The sequence below is a fragment of the Tachypleus tridentatus genome, chromosome 13, assembly GCF_004210375.1.
Source record: "Tachypleus tridentatus isolate NWPU-2018 chromosome 13, ASM421037v1, whole genome shotgun sequence".
NCBI classification, from domain to species: Eukaryota; Metazoa; Arthropoda; class Merostomata; order Xiphosura; family Limulidae; genus Tachypleus; species Tachypleus tridentatus.
Window position 1 is genome coordinate 158689973 of NC_134837.1, and position 23614 is coordinate 158713586.

At 30.2% G+C, this 23614-nt stretch overlaps 1 protein-coding gene across 6 annotated transcripts in view; it reads left to right on the top strand.

The window, feature by feature from the left end:
* The window catches only part of LOC143238500 (uncharacterized), an 85421-nt gene that overhangs the window by 58359 nt on the left and 3448 nt on the right, over positions 1-23614 (top strand). For 4 of the 6 annotated variants that reach the window (XM_076478786.1, XM_076478790.1, XM_076478791.1 and 1 more), the window contains 13 exons: positions 135-239; positions 1558-1710; positions 2255-2422; positions 3038-3331; positions 4204-4416; positions 5326-5487; positions 5664-5881; positions 6425-6548; positions 13876-13959; positions 14660-14784; positions 17446-17554; positions 18010-18182; positions 20072-21018. In XM_076478786.1, the coding sequence (XP_076334901.1) occupies positions 135-239; positions 1558-1710; positions 2255-2422; positions 3038-3331; positions 4204-4416; positions 5326-5487; positions 5664-5881; positions 6425-6548; positions 13876-13959; positions 14660-14784; positions 17446-17554; positions 18010-18182; positions 20072-20213 (2070 nt within the window). In that variant the 3' untranslated portion in view covers positions 20214-21018. Of the gene's footprint in view, positions 1-134; positions 240-1557; positions 1711-2254; positions 2423-3037; positions 3332-4203; positions 4417-5325; positions 5488-5663; positions 5882-6424; positions 6549-13875; positions 13960-14659; positions 14785-17445; positions 17555-18009; positions 18183-20071; positions 21019-21064; positions 21085-23614 lie in introns of those variants that run through there. The other 2 variants (XM_076478788.1, XM_076478787.1) reach the window with 1 other exon arrangement.

The following is a 23614-nucleotide window of genomic DNA, read 5'->3' on the forward strand; positions in this document are numbered from 1 at the left end:
TATTTGCCTTTAAATTCCAAGTAAAAAAAATTAAACCATCAAAATAAGTAATCTTGATAAGTTTGGTCTATGATAAATTATGATTTATAACCATTTTATAGTTTCTAGTAACAAAAAGATTAATCTTTTGTTAGGCTGAGCTTGAAGCTGTTAATTGTCAGTTAGAAGAGACTGAGACTCGAGCTAATCAGGCAGTCAAATATACCAGCACCCTTGAAAGTCAACTCTCTGAAACACAGGTTATTAACATGATTTATTATTATTTTCTCTTGAAAACTGTCTTAAAAGTCATTTTATTGAAATCTATGAAAATAACAAGCACTGCTTAGTAGTGAATAACTATCACCTTTACTGAATGTTTCAAATTACTTGTTTTTTTAGACAGGCACTTACAGTATGGTGATAATTAAAACTATCTTAAGTTAATTAGTTGATATTGTATGTTATGGCTGATATATGTTTGACTAAAATTATATAAACTTATTTTATTTTTTTAAATTCAGAAAACTTTATTTGATAAATGTCTCCTTAATTACTCAAAAGTAAGCTTGAGAGTTAATAATTCTAAAATTTGGTATCAGTCTTTGTGCTTAACAACAAAGAAACAAATTATCAAAATTCATTTGTATTATATTTTGATGTGAGCATAGTATTGCATGTTCTTAGTAAATCTAAAATTCATCATACCACTAAAATGTTTAATTGTTGATTAGTTATGAATTATACATTACAAACGTTTTTTTTTTTTTATTTTGCACTAAGTTATATTTATTATAGTTGTTAGTTCTATAGAAGATCGTTTATGGTTGATGATAATTATCCTAATGTCAAATCACCTTGCCTTATCTATCCACATGGCCTGTGATTATGCAGGTTAAATTTCTGGTCTTGTTGCATTTCATTAGAAGTGTGATGATTGCAAATGTATGTAGTTCCAATACTGACCATTTCTGGTGCAGGACGTTCCAGTATTAAGTTGTTTTATTGCATTATAATAAAAGCAGGTAAAGTACAAATTTTAGCATTTCAAAGAAAGCAATATCTGTAGTTTGAACATTATCAGTTAAGGAAATAAGTGTATTATCATGAAAGTACAAAACAGACTGAATATAATTCAGTATTGGCTACAAATAAAAAGAAGTTTTTTATGGAAATTGTACAAATTGACAAGACCAAAGATGAATCTGCAACCTGAAATAATTAGATAAATCCTGCATAAAGATAACTTGTGAAAGTGAGAAGAAAAGATATAATAGTTCTGTACCACCTCTTCAAGATATTCTTTTGCTAGTAATATAATAGTAAAAATTGGTTATGAATGGATTGCAGCAATTAAGTTGAAGGAAACATTTAATACATTATAAATTCCCTGCTGGTTTAAGCTAGGTTTAGCTGGTCTTTTAACTGAAATAAGTTTTCAGTTTTTATTATAAGGTTGCACATTTGACTCTATCTCTTATTAATTAAAATATATCCTTACTTTTGTTATTAAGTCATAAATCAGTGTGGTGTCAGTTGATAATAAATTGATGGATGATTCTTTCATATTACTACCAGGAAATTCTTCAGGAAGAAACCAAACTGAAGCTAGCCCTGAGTTCTAAGGTTCGGCAATTGGAAAATGATTATGAAAATATGCAAGAGCAGTTGGAGAATGAAGAAGAAGCTAAAAGAAACTTAGAAAAACAGTTATCAAACTTAACCGCTCAAGTATGTCAGATATATTACTAATGCAAGGAAAGAAAAAAAATATTTTTGTGGAACTACGTCAGTAATTTGCAATTGGTTCAAACTGAAAAAAATTAGAGGAACATACTTAAAAGAAACTAAATGAAGTATTAATAATGTTCAGGTGAAATCTAAAATAGATTGGATGAACATCATCCAAATATTTCACCTTTTGAGAATACTTTACACTAAAATATAGTACATCATTTTAATCTTAATGGTGAAACTGTTTGATTAACATTTAATTCAGGACATATCCTGTGGATTCACAAGACACATCTCGAGTTAAATGTTAACTGTAATGGAAACAGATCCTTGTTTGTGTTAGAATGTGCATTAAGTTTTTATTATAAAATTAATGATGTATGTACTGTTAAATTTATTGTAATAAAATTCACATATCTAATAAATGCTTGAAACAATTAGTGATAGCTATTTCTTTCTGTGTTAGTCCTTGTGACTTGTTAGCATCATCTTACACACAAAATAACAAATATTAAAGTATATTATTTATGATCAACAACAGGTTCATGAGTTAAAGAAAAAAGTTGATGAAAGTGATGAACAAACTAATGCTTTAGAAGAGCAGAAAAAAAAATTGATGAGAGATCTAGAGTCCATGCAGCAACAATTAGAAGAAGTTCAAGCTTCCAATGACAAGTTAGAGAAATCCAAGAAAAATCTCCAATCAGAGGTTTGCACATTATTATATTCAAAATCACTCGATTAAATGAGTCATGACTAATAAGTTAGAGAATGCTTTGTGATGGAAAAACATTCAAATATACTGGAACTCGTACCTGTTAATTAAAAAGCAACTTTTCAATTATTAAGAGAGAAATGTAGAGAAGTATTTTCTGAAATTATTTTCCTGCAGTTTCAAACTTCAGAAGAAATTTGCTATTTTAAGTCATATTATATTAATGTTATGTACTTGTGTGAATTTTGATTTTGAAATTAAATGAAGTGTTTAAGAAAATATTTTATAATTTTTGAAAGGAATAAATTAAATAACATTTTAAAAACTTTCATTCAGTCACTATTTCTCCTTTTTTTCCATCTAAGAAATTTTTTTCTCACTATGACAAAATAAAACTTTTGCTAAAACTAATTTACAGCAACTTGTTACAGTATTTAATTAATAAATGTTTGACTGTAAAAGAACAATTGAATGTAATTAAAATAAGTAAATATTTAATATGAACTGCAGTTATTGAAAACTAAAATAGTTTATTAGCTTAAGAAATGCGAAGTAATGATACATTATTCTGTTCTTTTTATTATCATTATTATTATCTAATTGTTATAGCTAGAAGACTTGAATGTTGAATTAGAGGGATACAGGGGGAAAGTTGTGGAACTGGAAAAGAAACAACGTAAGTTTGATCAAATGCTAGCTGAGGAAAAGACTAGATCTGAAAGAATTAATCAGGAGAAAGAAAATGCTGAACGAGAAGTGAGAGAAAAGGAAACTAAGATATTGTCTCTTACAAGGGATTTAGATGATAAAAATGATCAACTGGAGGAATTGGAACGAGTTCGTCGGACCCTCCAGTCAGAACTGGATGTACTAGTCAACACTCAAGGAACAGCAGACAAAAATGTAACGGTTTTTGTTGTTGTTTTTTTGAAAATTTATTGACAAACTTTTTCTGGACAGTTTTTGTTTAAATACTTGCAAGTTCATTCAAGATACTGTTTACTTGATGATCATTTTAACAAATTTTTGTAAATTTTTATATTCTTCATATGTTAGAAAATACCAGTTAACATTAAATACAAATATAACCTACCATGTGGAAAGCACTTTTGCTATCATTTTATCATATTTTAAATAAGTCTTTTCAAATTGTAGAAATTTATTTAGATTTAAGATAAAAAAATTCCAAGAAACCAAAGTTAGTAATCTTTGGGAATGTCTTGAATAAAGAAGGATATTTTATTTTTGCTTTAATTAAAATAATAAAAACTTAACTTTTATATTAATTCAGATGTTTAAATCTGATGGAAGGGAAGCTGAGTAAAAATTTGAACTTGCAGAGAATAATCATGATATATGGTTTAATTTTTTGTAACCTGTACATGAATAATTTGTGATAATACAATAGACATCAAATAAAAATGAAGGCTGTCTCAAATTTATATTAGTTTCACTCTTGAGATGTTTTTACTAAACCTGTTACATGCAAAATGTTCTTTGAGGTATTATATATAATAAAACCAAATACAAAATTTACTTTTTAAATGCTTCATTTTGTTTTCTCTGTGAATTGAGCTTTTAGCTAAAGATTGGTCTATTTAATATAAAGTTACTAGGGATAAATTGTTATGTAATGTAAATGTGAATAAACTTTAGTGGAAGCTAAAAACTTAACTAATAAGACCAAAGTCCATAAAATGTATATGAATTAATTTTATGTTACATTTTCTGGACAAATAAAGATGCACAAATTCTAAAACATAATGATTTTTTAGGTGCATGAACTTGAAAGGGCCAAGAAAACGTTAGAAAGTCAGTTAGATGAACAGAAGACACAAATTGAAGAACTAGAAGATGAATTACAATTGACTGAGGATGCCAAGTTGCGGCTAGAAGTAAACATGCAAGCACTGAAGTCTCAGTTTCAACGAGAACTTCAAACAAAGGAAGAACAAGCAGAAGAAAAAAAACGAGCCCTTGTTAAACAGGTGATAAAAATGAAAAAGTATTTTCAGTCTTTTAACCATTTAAAATTAGACATATCAATATTTTATATAATCAAAGAAATATGAGGAAGTATGTTGGGAGTAACTTGTAGTAGAATTTTTTGGGTTATTATTATTCTACTTTAAGAATTTTTGGAACCTTAAATAAAGAGTGGAGGATGGTAGGTAATGTTTATTAGAAATATTTTTAGGGTGGTTTCATTTTATTTCTAATTTTGAACTTAATACATCTCTTTTTAAGAGTAACTGCTTTTCCACAACTGACTTCAAACAGTGAAAGGCAATAAGAATTGAGATGTTATGGGTATAAGCATTCAACTCTGCACCCTTAATTAATTTTCCATGTCTGCTAACTGGTTTCTTCTCTGCTTTATTGGATTTTGTCTGGTACGGGGATATCCCCAGCACTTTTGGATACTATTACCACAGGCATTCTTTGTCATGACGTTTAGATTATAACTGGAGTGTGCAATGAATTTTCATTTAAGATAAGTTTTGAAATTTTCTCATAAATAATAAAATCTCATCATGAAAGAAGAAATCTTTTGTGGAGACATTTCAGTGCTTCCTAGATGCTGGACAAAGACTATATTGGTACTGTCCAAATACAAAGAAATATACTAGGACTGTCTTTTCTAGAAGTGAGAAATATATAAGTGGTTTCACTTTAGACTCAAAAAATGTATTGAACTAACTCTTCAGTTAAGAGGTTGAATGTTTTAGTATTGCAACTGCAGAAAATTTGAGAACAAACACACTATTCAAAATTACAAAATTACTGGAAATTATATTTTCACTATGCAGAGAAGGAATTTGTATAGATCTTAAGTTTGAGGATGTAAAATGGATTAGTTTAAGAAAAAATGAGTTTTATACAATCTTTCTTTTTAGGTCCGTGACCTGGAAATAGAGTTGGAAGATGAAAGAAAGCAACGAACAGCTGCAATAAGTGCCAGGAAGAAGATTGAAGGAGATTTTACAGATTTAGAACAACAGCTAGAGACAGCGAGAAAAGGAAAAGAAGATTCGCTTCGACAACTCAAGAAAATTCAAGTATGTATTTTTGCTGGCTGAAGTAAGGTGTGTTTCATTTTTTTCTATATTTATATAATAATGTGTATTGTATATTTCTAATAATTATAAAAATTGTTTTTACTTCTGTGTATATGCTGAATTTTCAATTCATTAAGTTTGTAGGTAGTTTTTCATAAGAATTTTTTTTCTTTTAGACTCAAGTGAAAGATTACCAAAAAGAATATGAAGATGCAAAAAGCTCTCGAGAGGAACTTATTACACAATTAAAAGATGCAGAAAAAAAGTTAAAAGTAATGGAAGCAGAAATGATTCAACTTAAAGAAGACTTTTCTAACTCTGAACGAGCCCGTCGTTCAGCAGAGACCGATAGAAATGAATTACAGGAAGAAGTAAACAGTAATGCATCAAAGGGGTAATAGTTTTGTATCACATGGCATACAGAGAACTTTCAGTTATTTAAACCTGATCAGAGTAGTAAAGTGTTGAAAAGGTTTTTTAATAATCAACATATATTCTCAAACGTTAGTTACATCTTACCTAGTGTTATTTGTGTACCTATCAGCATTCACTCTTGTTTTACCAACAATTATTTTATTTTCTGTCATTTACAATCATTGTCTACAAATAACACATTTTTTGCTTTCTTAGTGCATTTTTCAAATTTAGAAAAACCTTTACATTTTTCCAGAACAGTAATTTCAAACCTTTTAAATTTGATCCAATATGTGCCAAAAGCTTTAGATATCAGATAACTATAAGAGAAGGATTCAATAATAGAAACTACTAACTCTTTCTTGGGTTGGTATTGTGGAATATTTTACTTTACCTTGTGTATATTTGACTTTTCTGCAACTGTTACATGGAGCAGAGATATTCACAGATATCTTTAATATAACTTTTGTGTTATTCAACTTACCATCAGATAGCTTCATTTTTTTTATTTCATTTCACACAGATCACTTCTCCAGGATGAAAAACGACGGTTGGAAGCCAGAATCCAGCAGTTAGAAGAAGAGCTTGAAGACGAACAAAACAATTCTGAAGTAATAATGGATAAGACTAGAAAAGCTCAGGCACAAGTAAGAAAAGGCTTTTTATTGTTAAACTATATGGTTTATAAAAAATATGACAAGCCTTTTAACACTTTCTCTGTGGTCATGGTCAAAGAGCACATTATCACGATTTGTACGCTTACATTCAAAATTTTATTTACATTACTATTTTATAAATGTATATTCATAAATTTGGAAATACACACACATGTATGTACACAAGAAGTGAAAATATTTTTCTGTGTTTTTCTCTACTTTTTTATAACAATCTTAAGGGATCATTTACCTTTGCTGTTCTTGACTTTTTTTTTTCACTGAACTTTATATTTCTACTCTGATAGTGATATTATTTATTTCCAGCACAATTACAGCTTCAGGTGATGGAACTCAACATGGGTATTTTATCATGTTTCACATGTTGGGAGATTGATCATTGTATGTTTTGACCATTGTTAGGCCTTTGTGATTCTGGGCTCACATATTTTGAATATGATTTGCTCACCCTTGGACTGATAAGCTGTTGTAGTTATAGACTTTTTGAATATTTTTTTGTATTAATAATATTATTTTTTTTGTTATTTGGTAGAATACCTTCCCCTCCTTACCTCCACTCTTGAATGATTACCATATTCAGCTCTTACCCTACATATGTGACTCTTTTGGTTTTTAGATCCTCTAGGATGGAACAGTGTCTTATACCAAGTTCATTTACAGCTCACTTCAACTTGGAATTTTTGGTTGGTTCTTTCTCTGGTTTGTTTTTGGGGATGTTACCCCTGTGACCTTACCATCAAGTGGGAGATCTGTAATGCTTCATTCTGTTTTTCTTTATTGGTTACTCGTTTGTTTCATTCTGAGTTATTTCATTCTTTATTTGCATTTCATCTCTGATATTTTCCTGTCAATTGTCTTTCATCTAAGGGTTTCTTCATTAGTCTTGTATTCTCAATGCTGATTGGTATCCTGTAATTTGATCTCTTGCCTCAATTACTTCTTTGTTCTTCTCTGTTTTATAATGTTATCATTTATTACACTCTGGTAGCCATTTTTCCAGGACTAACGATGCCCAAAGTAGATGTTACATATTCTCATACCCAAAATCCTATTTATCATCCATTTTGTAGGGTGGTCAGTTTTACCCAACTTCAGCAGGATGAGGATTGTACTTGCACCACATCTTGGTCACCTGACTTCTCTTAGCTTATTCCATTCTGGAGCTGTCACAACATACTAATCTGCTCTTTACTTACATAGCTCATGTAGTAGGATTTTCCAGTTGGAGAAGTCTTTCCCATTACCTACCTAATATTCTTGTCTTTTTGTGGTGTCTTTCTCAACATCCAATTCTGTCAGGCCTATCTTTTTCTTCTTTGACTGCTTTTTATCAAGCTCTGACTTATCCATACCATTACTATTAACTATTTTGCTACTAGCAAGGTTCTGTTGTATTTGGGGATGTGGCTTTTATGAAAGAACTTTTCCCATTGGATCTGGCACGTATGCAGTCTCTTTAAGATATGCTATATGACTCATGGCATAATAATAAAATGGCACAGTACTGTGTATAGTAATCATAGAAAAAACACAGTAATAGGAAAAAAATTTTTAGATGACTGATATCAAAGAAACTAGTTTTGACAGTCACGTATCATCTTCAGTCTTGCATTGTCTTCTGGTAGGAAAAACTGGTCAACAAATGCCTGTGTGACATTCTTAGAATTCCTTTAAAGACACAGGAGGTCAGGAAGTTGTTAAGTGTAAAGTGACCTTGGGAGGTGTTGAAATTAGGCAGGACATTTTGGCAGTTCAACATACCTTGGTTCATTTTGCTCCTCTTCACAGTATTTGACTAATCATGATCCATTCTGACAATTTTACAGTAGTGGTTTATATCACTCACCAAGGAGACACCCTTTCTAGTTTTATTCGTTGTCAGCGTTGGATCTTCCTTTTTGGGCTTACACACCATGGCTTTTCCAAATCTGAAACAACATCCCACAGAGTGGTTTCTGAATCCTCAAATATTTTTAGTGGCTCTGACTCCAGTGAGATACTTCTTAGCAGGATGTGTTTGCCTTTTTCCTTAATTCCAAGATTTTGTTTTATTTGTGTCTCTGGCTCCTCATCCACTCATCCTAGCTGCTATGAGTAACAGGATTGGAACCAGTTTATACATTTATTTTATTCATCCATTTCACATCTTTCTGATTGCTTTTTGGCTGGCACAAAGCTGTTTTTTCTTGGCTGCTTCAGCATGATCTATTCTCTTTGTTTTGGATCAGTTTGTTTTTTAACCTACACTTTGAGTTGTGTGCCATGTTTTTGCTTTCTGTTATTTTCGTTTCCCACCTCCCATCTTTATTTCTGGTCAGATCAGGACTTCCTTCTTTGTCCTGTATGTCCTCTTCACTGCTTAATTACCTTAAAGGCTTCTTTTTTTTAGGTTTCTCTTCCCACAGTTTCATTCCCTGGCATCTCTCCTTTGTGATTTTTGGGTAGCTGTTTTTTCTTTGTCTGGGTTGTAATGAATTTAATATTATTTTAATATCTGTTTGTTTCAGTTTAATATATATTTAGAAATGTGTGTAGTTTATTATTACATGTGTATTGTGCAAGTTCTGCTTGTTCTCTAAATTTGTAGAAGATTATTGAGAGTAAGAATCAACAATATATGTTTTATGAAAGCATAGCATGTTTCCAGATACTTTTGCCAACAAAACTTTCAAGACTCACCATAAAAATATATAAATCGATGTCTCAAGACACAGCTCAGTATTTTTGGGTCACTACAATCCGTATACTGTAAACCTTGGAAGCTACAACTGTGACAAGTTCTTATTAATTAGAAAACTACAGCTGTTTGACCAGGAACTTTTATACATTTCAAACATTACAAACTTCAGTTAATTAACTTCAGATGTTAGTATTTCTACGAGGACATTCGATATTTTCATTGGGAAGAACTTGCATGTGAAAAATCAAGCTAGCTGGGATTTCTATCAAGCTAAATGTATCAACATAAAAGTAATTTGGCCTTGTGAACTATTAACAAAGTATTCAGTTCCAGACCAGATAAAATACTGAGTAATGTTTGTAAGTTTGTAAAACATTTGTATGTAAATCATTATTTGTAACAACCATTATTATAAATTGTATTGTTCTTTGTGTATTAAAATATATTTGTATCAAGAAAAAAAACTGTGTGTATCAGTGTTGTTGGTAAATATCCAGAGATGCCAACTACTATGATTTGAGCATAATCATTACTATTTTGGTGTGTACATTACGACTATACGCTCATACAGACAAATGTTACGACTTCTTGCAACTCCCAAATTATTATATATTATATAGGCCTATACAATAAATTGATAAATTGTTCCCCCAGGGCTTGAAAGGGGTGAAAAGAAAATTTCTAGTTAGATACAAATAAATTTCGATAATAAACAAAAGACACAGTCCAAATGGCTACATGCGATAATTATGTTTGTGCTTGAAATGATAAAAAATATTTGTATCTCTGATGTCTACCAATAGTTTGAGTGCGGTGCTTCTCCATACTGGGTACGTGGGAGAATTCATTGTTACGTCATCAGTGCTTGTCAGCCAATCAATGCTCGCATAGATGGGTATTTCTCATTTTTAAGCGGCATAGAAACACCAATGCGATAGTTCATAAGATGGAGAAAAAGAGGCCTCGTTCACCAGATTGTCTTGTTTCTGGCAAATCTAAAAGGACTAAAACTGTGAATCAAACATTTAGGAAAGAGTATAGTGCAAAATATTTGGTCATTGCATCAAACGTCAGTGACAGTCATATGTTTTATACAGTTTGTCACATTGATTTTTCTGTGGCGCATAGCGGGATAAACGATTGTTCCAGACATACAAAATCGGCATCTCACCAACAAAAGATTGAGGCGAAGACAAAAACAATGCAGATAATGACATTTATGAGTAAGAATTCAGAATATGAAACCATAAATGCAGAAATGATGTTCACACAATTCGTCATTGCTCATAATTCACCCCTAGCTGTAGCCGATCATGCAGGACACCTATTCAGAAAAATGTTCCCAGACTCTGATATAGCAAAAAAATATGGCTGTGCTAGAACCAAAACTACAGCTATTGTACAAATGTTGGGTTGTGAAAATGACAAAATGATTTCAAGCATACTTACTAACAGTGTTTACAGTTTAGCCACAGATGGATCCACAGACATGGATGACTCAAAACTATATCCAGTGGTTGTATGATATCTGTACGGGCTCTGTCTACAATCATTATGCTGAGTCATTTGAAATAGTTGGCATCTCTGAATATCATAAATTTAATAAATATCAACATTTAGTTAACTTCTAAATTCAAATGTCTAGTTGTTTGAAATCATAGGATGTACATAGCACAATAAATCAGACTCATCTGAGTTAAATTATAATATATAACACGGTACTGTATTCAACCTGTTGCCATCCTTCACTTTTTTGGTGAGACTATAACTGAGTAAGTTACCTTTCTTTGTATATTTAGCTTTTTCTCTTTCAGGAGCATGTCGCTTTTTTCTCTAAGGATCCTACTGTACTGGGATTGGTGCCTGTCCAGTCAGATTTGTACTGTGAGTCCATGAAAACTTCACAGTTATAACTTCCATAGCAACTAAACATACACTGTTGAAATGGGATTTTCCACAACATTGCTTGTAGGTTTTCTTCACAATATATCTGCATTATTAATATACCCATTCTAGACAGCACTAACCCATGGACTTTATGGGTGAAACAGAATTGGATAGCTGCCTATCCCTGCCATTCCTTTGATTTAATAATTCATGAGTGGTCTACTTTTCAAAATAAGGTATATGTGGTCACCCATTGCATTGTCTCCAGTATTGATATTCCTCTGGACTCTTTGCCACCCACTCTTTCTTCCAGTCACAAACTGCTGGTGTGGTGTGAAAATTATATATACAATACAAAAAAGTAATGAATCCATTCAGTTGAGAGTAGAGCAGTGGTGTTCTGCTGGTTTAGATAACAAGATGTCTTCCAGTATGGCACTCCATATCTAAGTGGGTATATCTCAGGAGATGTTGCAGCTTTGGAATGAGCCATCAGAACTGTAATTCATCCACTTGATGGTAATTGAGTGAGGTAACAGGCACACCATTAATACATGTATGAGGAATAACATTGATTGAATCTGTCCTAAATCCAAAAACTGGTCACTGTGAACCAACATCCATGTGGGAGTAGGACGAGAGGTCCCAAGTGTCTGAAATTCAAGTTCATAGATTGGTAATTTATTATTAATTTTCTCACACATGCCCCCTTCACAGACTGATGGTCATGATATCTTCCACCAGTCTGTTGAACCTGAGGTGAAGGTGGTGTAATTGTCTTTCCTTCCCTGTTATGGAAAAGACATCTAAATCAACTGCATCCAAAATCCATGTGGGGGTGGGATCAGAACCATACTGTCAGTGAGGCAGCTGCAGTTTAAAATCCATCCACGAGGAACTGACATCCATGTGAAGGTAGGAAAGAAGATACCATTGACAAGTCAACTACAATTTGAAACTCAGTTACTTGGAACCAGTATCTGTGTGTGGGTGTGGAGGGTCCATCGTGCCCTAGCCACGCTACTTTTTGGGGCACATCCTTTTACTCTCACCAACATTACTGACTTCCAAAAGGGTTATATATATGTGTAGTTCTACTCCATATCCAAAGAGTGTCTCCCATTTGGATGTGTGTGTCTCATGTTTACAATACCATTTCTCATGCCAGGCATAAATTATACCTGGTACAGGTGTGATGCATTCTCTCATGTAGGATCTTCCACTGTGAAGATCTCCACTTTTTAACTGTTCTTCTAACACTTTTGAAGGAAGCTTCTTTCTTTCCCTCCCAATTTTTTCTCCATCTATTAAATGTGAGATTCTAGTTATAACTATGAGAGGTACTTGTTTGGTAATTACAAGGTTAGTAAAATCAACCATTAAGGTACAGAAAATAATATATAAAGTTTAAAGTTATTCTGAAACAAAATGTCTGATAGTTATTTATGAGGTTATAGATATTGCACAAATGAAACTGAATAATTGTCAGATGAAGAAACATATTTTGCATGTTGGAAGAAAGAACTCAATAGCAAATCTTTGTTTAAAAAAATCTTAATACTTAATTTAAAAACCAAATATTTCGTATGCTAAAGCCTTATATTTACTGATAATTTGCAAAATTTGGTGAAGATATGAATACATTATTAAAAGTTATAGTATGACTATTCTTTCAGTTACTTTGGTTGTTACGTACTGGGTGCAATGCACTCAGATTTATAGTCAAAGAATTAAGGCCAGTATTGAGGTAACACATGATAGGAAGGAAATTTTATTCTTTGAAACTATGGTGATACAACTAATATTTTAATTTATCCATAAAATATTTATTTAAAAGCTTAAAATCTAGGAAAATTCTTAATGCAAGAAAAACATAACAATGTTAGTATGAAATGTGTATGAGATATACTATTAGGAACTAAGGTTTCAGTGTAAAGATTGTAGCATATCCTTTTTCTTTGAACAATAAGGATAATCAAAATGATACCATAATTAAAAAATAACAGAACTGAATATTTATTTAAACTTCACAAATCATACAAAATAGCTCAAAATTTGAAAACATCACTCTCAGACTTTTCCAAAAATGCATTTAAACCCCATAGAAATTCTCACTCAGTCACATTATTTTGAAACAACTGTAAAATTTCTGATTCAATAATATAAACTTAGCTGAAATATGTTTTTCTTTCTGCTTAAAATTTACCTAACTACAGAAGTTAATAAAAAATTGATAATATGAGACTTTTATAAACTCTCTGATTAATTATAATTTCCTACACACCTGGCATATTAGTCTTCAGTTATGCTTTCTTTTATACTTTTATATGCTACTAGATGGTGAGATTATAATTCATTGTAGGATGATTATTAGCTATTAGAAAAAACATGATTTAATTTATTTTAATATAGTCACATTATGCTATTTACTGCAGCTGTTGCAACAAAAATCTTGGAACTATCTAGTGTCATTCAAAGATTTTTTTCGGCTGTGAAAATAATATTGTTCTACTAACTTTAACAGGGTATGAACCAACACAGTATATAAACAAATTAAAAGGAAAAGGTATGTAAATATATAAACATAATAATAGTAATTAACCAAAAAACAAAGGTATACCACCTCAGTTGATATAGATACTGGATACAGTTTATTTCATGTTTGTGAACAGTTGACATGCATGTTAGCAGCCAGAGTTAAAATAGTAAATGTATTGATTTTTTTTTCCACAGATTGAACAGTTAACAACAGACCTGGCAAATGAAAGATCTGCAACTCAAAACCTTGAGAATAGCCGAATGATCTTGGAGAGACAGGTATCTATACATTATTTCAATTAAATTTTAATTTCTAGAACATATGTAAGTACTTAAATACTCTCTTATCCAACTTATATATTAAAAAAAAAAAAGATGTATCATTAAAAAAATCTTGCAGACCAGCATAAACTCTTAAGTGATAATATATGGGTAAACTGAATTCAAAAATATTTAAAATTTATTAAAAAATAAAAATCCATACATCTTAAAGCTGAAAATTATAAATTAATTTGAGGGATCAGTAAATAAAACTTAATCATATGTATCTAAATATCTGAAGATGTTATTAAGTTTTATTTACCCATAAAGTAATTTAATGAAATAATAAAACAAATTCATACTAGTTAATAAGTAAACATAACTCCTTTTGAAGGATAGAAGTTACCAATGTTTGATCTAAAACCAATAAACAAGATTTTTTATAAGTTAATAAATTGATAGTCATTAATATATTTTTATGTTTCTTATTATCAAGATAATTGTTTGTTCTTTTTTATGTTATGTTAAATTTCTTATGAAATTTAAAAAGATCAGTTAAGTAAAGGTTTTAAAGCTTTTAGAAATTTATAAACAAAGTACATTTATTGCATTGTAATTATCATATATTTAAAAGCAGGAAAAGAATTATACTTTAAATCTCAGTTTGTCAAAGCTTAAATTAAACAAGCTGGAATTAAATTTGTAAATACAATTTCAGAATAAAGAATTACGTGCAAAGTTAGAAGAACTGGAAACATCTTATCGTTCCAAGGCTAAATCAACTATCTCTGCATTAGAATCCAAACTTACCCAACTAGAGGAACAAGTTGAAGTAGAGTCCAAGTAAGTAACAATAAAACAAATATAAAGAAAATAAAAAACTGATATTTTAGAGTTGGAAACAGAGGATCAGTGTGATCTCTAATCATCATTGTGGAAATATTGTTAAATGGATGCCGTCGGCATTTTGAACCTTAATAATTAGTTAAGTAACTAAAAATGTTAGATTTTACGTAAATAAAAACATAGACCTAAGGAACTTTTAGAAAAAAATAACTTGTTGATTCAGCTTAACTTGAAGCATTTGGAGCAAAAGTAGACTAAAATAGTTAGAGGTATAGTTTATGTTTTAGTAGATATAAGAGCAATTACATTTATGTATAATCTAAGTAGTAAAAAAAAATTCAGGTATTTTGTAAGCAGTTAGAATAACAGTGGAATAAAGCTAACCCTTAAACTTAAGGAATGTTAAACTGGCTAGTTTAAAAATGTCAGCATTTGTAGTAATTGTAAAGTCTAGGTAAACTAAAATTACATAAAGGAACATTTTCAGTTTTCTTGACTTTAAACAGCTTTAAGACTTAAAGGAATAGTTAGTTGGAGCAATTCATTTTTTTAAAACTTAGATAATATGAAAACATAGGAATAAACGTATCTAGATAAGATCCAAGTAAATTTAAAACATTTAGAAGCAGTGTGGAATAAAGTTAAGTTACAAACAAAAAAAAAATGTGAAATTCAAACATTTTAAACTATTATATGAGTAGTGTTGAACTTAGATAAGTTTAATGTGATTGAATCAGGCCATTATCCCCTTTTAAGCTTGGCCAGTTAGTAGTATTTGATGAATTGGTGGCACCATTAATCAGTTACTTGTTACAAATTGATTAGTACAGTGATCCTTAAAACAAGTTACAATGGCAGATAGCCTTAGTAACTTTTATCGTAAAAAAGATAGGACAAGCAAGTTTTTATCAGGGAGTAAACTGAATCCAGGTCCTTTGATAATGAGCCCCCTCTCCTCAAAAATACAAAATTACCAAAGATGAACAAACTTCAAGTTAAAAGGAAAAAGAAAGTTATTTTTAGGCTAAAGTTGGGCAAAGCACAGATAACAAGTTATGGAGTTTTATGCTTAACAATAAGAAACATAACAGTAATATTTCAATTATTTGAATAACTGGAATAAACAGAAAACCTAATTTTATTTACTTGATTATTTTCATGACAGTTGAATTAATTGCAATTTTGATTTTTTCTTTAATTGATCAAAAACAGTCATCAGAAACAATAATTTTGATTAATTAGTTGTTGGAATGATCAAAAACAGTATTAAGTCTATGTGAACAGTGCTGTTACTTTGAACCATCAAGTTCCTACGACACTATACATAGCAATATTTATATAATTCCAAATTTAGTAAATATGTGTTTATAAAGTTTGGTAGGCTTTTATTAAACATTACAAGTATATTACACACACAGAACAATCAGAACTTTTATTAAAGTACTTTTACTAAAGAGTTTTCTCTGAATTTACTGTGTCAATCTAACTCAGAGTCTGACTAATTTTATTTTCATGTTAATAATAAAAGTATATTTTATCTTGCAGTTTTCATATTTCACTTGCATAATCTTTAAGACCTCCTAAATAAATATCAAAAGTTGTTTTTTTTCAGTAAACCTTTATGTTTTATGTTATTTTCTTTACCTTAACACTAATTGTATTAAAATCAACAATGTGTAGAGTAAAATGTAAAGTTGAAAAATTAAAAATAAATCTAACTTTCCCTTTTCAGCATTCTGGAATGACTATACACACTTTTTGTCTGTACAACCAAAGCTTTGACTTTTCAGAATTAGGCTTATTTAATTTTATTAATTTACATCTGCACTAAGACCCTCTCAAAGTTTGCTAAAGGCCATTTATAACAGCTATGTGCATAGACAATGACTAAGTTGAAAAAACCAAATGAATTAATTACAAACATACCTCCACAAATAGCATGCTACAGTATTAACTATCACAAAGAATTTTTTGTTTCATTTAAGTTTTTGTATCTAACCTAATAAATTTCTAATCTTGTTTTTACATTTTAGTTACTCAAGTAACAATAAATAAAAAGTTGGACATAAATGGAAAAAAAAAGAAATTTAGCACTTACTTTGTTAAAGTCCCACTTTTTGCTGTCAACAGATGAAGCACAGCAGGCCTGGTTTTTTTGTTAAAATATTGGTAATCCAAGAAGACTGGAAGAGTCTCCCACAAATTTCTTTATTTCTCACTAATTCAATATGATGGGAGGTTTAGATTTTATATTATAACCTGTCAATATCTATAGTTTCTGAGTGGTCAATCTCTCTGAAAACCTTAGAAGGAAATAGAGAAGATTAAAAATAAAAAATAAAAGAAAGATGAATGATGTGGTGGAAGTCAAAATTCAAAATTGATTTTAAAACTTTTTTGAAATTAAGGAATTCAATTTAGATAATATAAACCTTAGATAGTATTAACATACATTGAAAATAAACTTGTTTCATTAACTTTTGAATTTAATTCAATAAAATAAGTATAGTTATGAAGTTTAATGCCGTTACTACTGTAGGATGTATGATTTCCAGAACTTAGTCTATCAAACAGGTGATTGTAGTATATGTATTTGAATTATTGGAGAAAAATAACCATTTATGTAGAAAAAAATAATACATGTTCAATTATTTTCAGGGAAAAACATGTAGCAATTAAAAATGCACGGAAATTAGAAAAGAAAGTGAAAGAAACATTGTTACAGTTGGAAGATGAGAGACGCCATGCTGACCAGTACAAAGAACAAGTAAGCTTTCATATAAAGTTCTAAAATTGTCTAGATAAATTCATTAATTAGAGGACAAAAATAGGGTTGTGCACTTAAGTTACTGTTGGTTGTTCTTGCTAATCTTACTATATATGGTTATATACAGACATTATTAATATAATTTAAACCTTATAATGAGATATTTAAAAATATTTTGCATAATTGTATCATTAATAAAGGAACAACAGAGGTTTTAATTACTTTTGATAATGCATTTGATAATAACAAACGTAATTTTTTATAGATTTCAGTTGTAGTAAACCTTATTTTTCTATTATTCATTTTCAGAAATTTTTGGAAAGTTTCAATTGTAATAAAGTTAATTTTATAAATTATAATCCTATAGTTATATCTATATATTTATTTATTTTTTGATAAGCTATAAGATGAAGCTAGTGTATAAAATATAAAATTTGTCCTGCTACATTTTTCAGGTAGATAAAGTTAATAGCCGAGTACAAGCTTTGAAGCGGCAGGTAGATGAAGCAGAAGAAGAGTGTTCTCGTGAGAAAACTCAGCGGCGAAAAGTACAGCGAGAGCTTGAAGACATGATGGAATCTAATGAAACCATGTCTCGTGAACTGACTAGCTTAAAAAATAAAATGAGGTAGGAAATAATACTTGATGCCCTCTTTCCTAAGCTTTGTTTATTTGTAAAATGAAAGAAAATAACTCTACCAGCACAATGACTGAATAATCTTGATTCAAAATGGATTGAGAATGATATCCTTTATTCAGTAAAATCATTATTCTTAACCCTCAACTTATACCTTAATTTGAACAACAAATATTCATCTTTTGCTGTGATATTTAGAAACTTAACCTCATTTTAGTTGTAATAATATTAATAGTAGTAATATAGTTTTACATTGTTTTAATTGTTTGGCACTTCTCTAATGTTTAATGCATGAAAAACTCTTATTTTAAAAATTATAATTTTAGTAAATAACTGTTGGTTTTAAAATAATAGTGAGTTGTGTTTTTAAACATGGTTTTAAATGCCTGAAAATAACCACAGAAGTAATTGAAAGCTTATTTCAAAATGCTAGGAAGTGCTTGTGGTGAATGAATGAAACAAAGGAGATAGTACTTATAAATGATCAGCATGAACCTAGTTTATAAACTGATGTGCAGAACTTTTATATTTAGTTTAACAAGGAAAGTATATTGACTTACTGTTGTTGAATCTTTGTCTCTAAGTCAGTATTCTCGAGAAGTTCTATACTTTTTTTTTTAATGCTGATTTCTATTTATTTAAGGATTTTTTTTTTTATTAAAATTTTGCATTCCTTAAATGTATTTACAACATTTACATGTTCTTTAAAATCTTTAGAACATCAACTTGTAAATGCTGTAAAAAATTTAAGTAATTTACATATAAACTGTATATTTATAGCCACTGAGCAATATATTATTCCACATTTCAAACAATAAATCCTGGAGTTTAACATTTAATGTTTTGAAATGAATAAAATTGGTTACTAACATCACTTTTTAAGGAGGTGTTTTTTAATAATTGTCTTAGAAAGTGATCTGTTAGTTAAACTTACCCTGCTTTTGAGAGTATGGTCTGATTAGAATAATTCAAAATAAATATTATTATTAATTCATAATCTATGTGATTTAGATTTGACTTAAAACCAGCTGAAAAGTGAGAATAGAATCACTTGTTCTTGCATGGAATTATCTTTTGTTCATGTTGCTATGTTCATTAGTACTATTTATTTAAGCAAACCAGAAACTTTATTACATTAGTGCATTGACAAGATTTATTATTTATAACTTAACATATGTATTATAAGTATATATTAACATTAACTTCTATCACAGCAAGTTAACTACTTATAACAAGACTAGAAATCAACCTGGTAATGTGTACAGCTAATTAAATGTACTTTCCTTACATTTTTAGAATGTATTATTTAATTAGTTGGCTTGCTTTCCTGTTACAAGTATTTTCAACTACAAGCCCAAGAAACACAACTAAGAATTTTATTATTTCATTGTTAACTTTTGTGTGTAATTGTGTTGCTTTTATAATCTTGTCAAAATATTACAAAAGTGAAATAACTGTTCTCAGTATTACCACTTATTAATTAGCAAGAAATGGAAAGGTCATCACATTTGAAACTGCCTCTTTTTCTCTATTAATTTTCCTTATTCTTTGAGAGTTAAACATTTACTTTAGATTCTAAAATGCCAAAAAAGATAATGTCAAGAAGAGCAAAGCTTAATCATATGAAAAGCAATTGGAAAATAAGAGATGCTTTGAAACATTTTTAGAGCCACTCTATATTGTTTAAGTACAAAAAGGTTATTTGGATTCTTCTTAAAAGTAAATGGAAAAATCTGAAGTGTCTTTCTTTGACTGATCTTATCTGTATTTGAAACTATAAAATACTAAGATACTTATTAAAAAAAACGAAAGAAAAACTTTTATATCTTGGTTTTTATACAGTTTACTAAGAAAAGACTTGTTACATGTTTTTCTTCTAGACGAGGTGGAGCATCAGCCCAACAGTCCTCTCGCGTCTCTGGGACAAAACGAGGTTCTATATCTGCTGTGGGAAGTGGGAGTGGAGATGAGGCAACAGCAAGTTTACTTGAAGACTCTTTGCATAATGAGAGTCATGCCTGATGTTTAAAGTAGTCATTTTGTGAGTACAGAGAAATTGCAACATTCCCACATGAAAGTTTCAAATTAGAAGTATTGGATTTAAAGTTTTTGAATTAAAATGAACTGTTCAAAGTTTTTTTTATGATAAAGAAGTAAGCCAGCATTTCTTGGATGATCATGATTCAAGTTTTGGCATGCATAATGCAAATATCATATAATGACAATTATTTTATCATATAGTTTTCAAATTACACGATTGAAATTTCGTAATTGTTATCAAACCTATTTAACCTTTACAACTTGATTCATCCTAGGAATGAAACTGGATTGAGTAATTATGTTTTTATTTTGTATATAAAACGTTTGTAGTTTAGCTATATTACTTTCTATCAAAGACTTATCATCAAAATTCAGTAAAACTAGAATCTGTGCAATCTTTTTACTTTCACATGTATGGTGTTGTTGTTCTATAACACATCTGTGATGGCTTTTATGAAAATTCTTTTCTAATTCTTCACACTTCAGGGTTTTTATTAACATAGACATAAAATTCCAATTCATTTTAAAATCAACTAACTTTAGCAATTTTTGTTTTGAAGTATTTATATTTGCTTTTTCTAACAGAGAGAATATGATCTACATGCATAAATATATTTATTTGACACTGGATTGAAAATTGTGTTTTTACCATACTGTGGTCTATAATTGTATCAGATTGCTATCTAAGGCATCCTGTTTGATACATTTTGTTGTGCCAAATGGACTCTTTATTTTTCTAAGACTTTTGTGGAAGAGGCCATTAAATAAAGAAATTAGTAAAACTCAATCCGTTTTCAGTGTTTTTCTTTAATTTTCTGTTTTTCACCCATTAGGTCTATCACAGAAGTTTCATGTAAGTTTGAACACTGTTTTAACATTGTGTGGTTAATATTTTTAGTTATAAATATGAGTTTAATATGATTTTAAACATTGTACTAAAGTTTAGAGATTAATGTCTACAATATATAAAATTATACGTACATACAGTTATAAAATTTTATGATGCAAATTTGCAAGCTATATTTTAATGTTAACTGGCTGTAAAACGTGTGTAAGACAATGTTGAAAGATTAGTAATTATAATGCTAATAATACTTATTAGTTGTTATCCACAAACTTATAAATCATAAATGTTCAGTGTGATTAGCTTTGACAAGATAGTAAGCTGTGAATTATGGCAGTTTTCAGAATGATAAAACAGACAAAGAAAGCTTCATAAAGATGACATTATGATTGACACATCCACTCAAGAGTACAAGTTCCTTTTGCTCTGGATTGTAGAGTAAATTCCTCAGTTAAAAGTATTACACTTTTGCTTACAGTAAGTGATTTTCTATAAAGCTTCAATACTATGAATACTGTATTGCATCAAAAGAAAAAGCCTCACCAAATAAGTTTCATTGAAGTAGTATTCTCTGCTAAAAAATACATTGAAGCATTACTAACTTTTGCTGTTGGAAATGGGATGCACCAAATTACTGCGAACTCTTTTTAAGACTTCTTCAATTAGCCTAAAACTTGCAGGAGATTCAGATTATGACCATTTTGTTATTTTTTTTCTGATGGACATTTTACAAAGTACTGTGTTGCTCTGTTCTCCCCACCATTTTCTGGAAACCCCAGTATCTCTCGGCATACTCCAAATTCCACAAAACTGTTTAAAGTAATGCTGCTATGTTTAATAAGCATGTCAAGTCACGGTAAAGCATCTTCTAGCATTAACAGATTCATGCTGTGAAACAGCAAACTTAAGACTGATTCAATTCTTCAACCAAGTAAATATTCCTACTCTGATACTAATTTCTTAGCTTCTAAGAGGTGAGGCTGACACTCAGATGTCATAGGTACATGTTCCACATGGTTGTCAATGTGATCAGAAATCACCAGAGGTAGCTCTTGGCAAGAAATCAATAACTGAAAACAGGTTAGCATCTCTTCATTAGTGGTGATAAAGAATGAAATATTGAAATTGAATTAATCAACTATAACATTATTCTTTGACACCAATTGCTGTGATATTATTTATTGTTTTATTGCTGTATTTTCCAACAACATGCATCCACCAATATTTATTTCTCTAACTTTGTAAATTATTGTTTAGTATTTGTCATATACTACCCTGTTAATAATTTTGCCATTTCTCTTTTGTTAATATGTAATTTGTTTAATTTTCATAAATTTTATTTTATTTGTTTTTAATTTAATTTTGTACTAAATCCTTTTCAGGACATAAATTTGTCATATTATCACACACATTAAACAGTCTGTTTATTTTAGAGCAAAACCACCGTGTGTTCTGTGTATACCACTGATTACTTTTTCCAATCACTTGAAAAATTCATTTAAACTTTCATTCCTTTGTAAGTAAACAGTTTTCCAGTACTATTATTATTTCCCAATCACATTCTCAAATGCATCTCTTTGTGCTTCACAAACCACTAATTTTAAATTTGTTGAAATGCGAAGGTAGCGATGCAAGCTGTTAGCGCTGGTCACACGTTTTTTTTACAGGTAAACAAAATTTGCTACATATTAGTTAGTCTCTTCAAACTTTAAAGGTCTACAACTCTATTTTAGAAAAGACCCACATAACCACTTCAAAATATATCGAATCATATAGAACAGTGCTTCTCAACTGGGTGAATGGCTCACTCGGGGGTTAATGAGTGTTACCGATTAATCGACAAATTCAAGAGCCAAAAAGTCATTAGTTGTTATTAATTGTTGTAGTTTAATAAATACATTTAATCTATAATGTATTCATTATAGTTGTAGTTTGATATATGTTTAAGTCATAATAAAGAATTTTGCATTTTAATTTAGAACATTTTTTTCTTTATTCGAACGGAGATGGGTTAGCTATTTTGAAAAATTTTATAGGAGCGAATGACATTGGAAAACATTGAGAAGCACTGATCTAGGGCATCTGTTCAGAATAACTTTCATTATGTCAACAGATATCTCTATTTTCTAAAACTTCGATACTCATTTCCAAAATCCGGTACATTTCTAAATAATGTCCACACATCAGAAGTTGCATCATTTTCTAGCTACTGTAACCACACCTGCATATTTCCCAAGAATTTATTGTCAGCAGAAGTCTATTATTTAACGTTTCTGTGGCCTGGCATGGCCAAGCGTGTTAAGGCGTGCGACTCGTAATCTGAGGGTCGCGGGTTCGCATCCCCGTCGCACCAAACATGTTCACCTTTCAGCCGTGGGGGCGTTATAAAGTGACGATCACTCCCACTATTCGTTGGTAAAAGAGTAGCCCAAGAGTTGGCGGTGGGTGGTGATGACTAGCTACCTTCCCTCTAGTCTTACACTGCTAAATTAGGGACGGCTAGCACAGATAGCTCTCGAGTAGCTTTGTGCGAAATTCC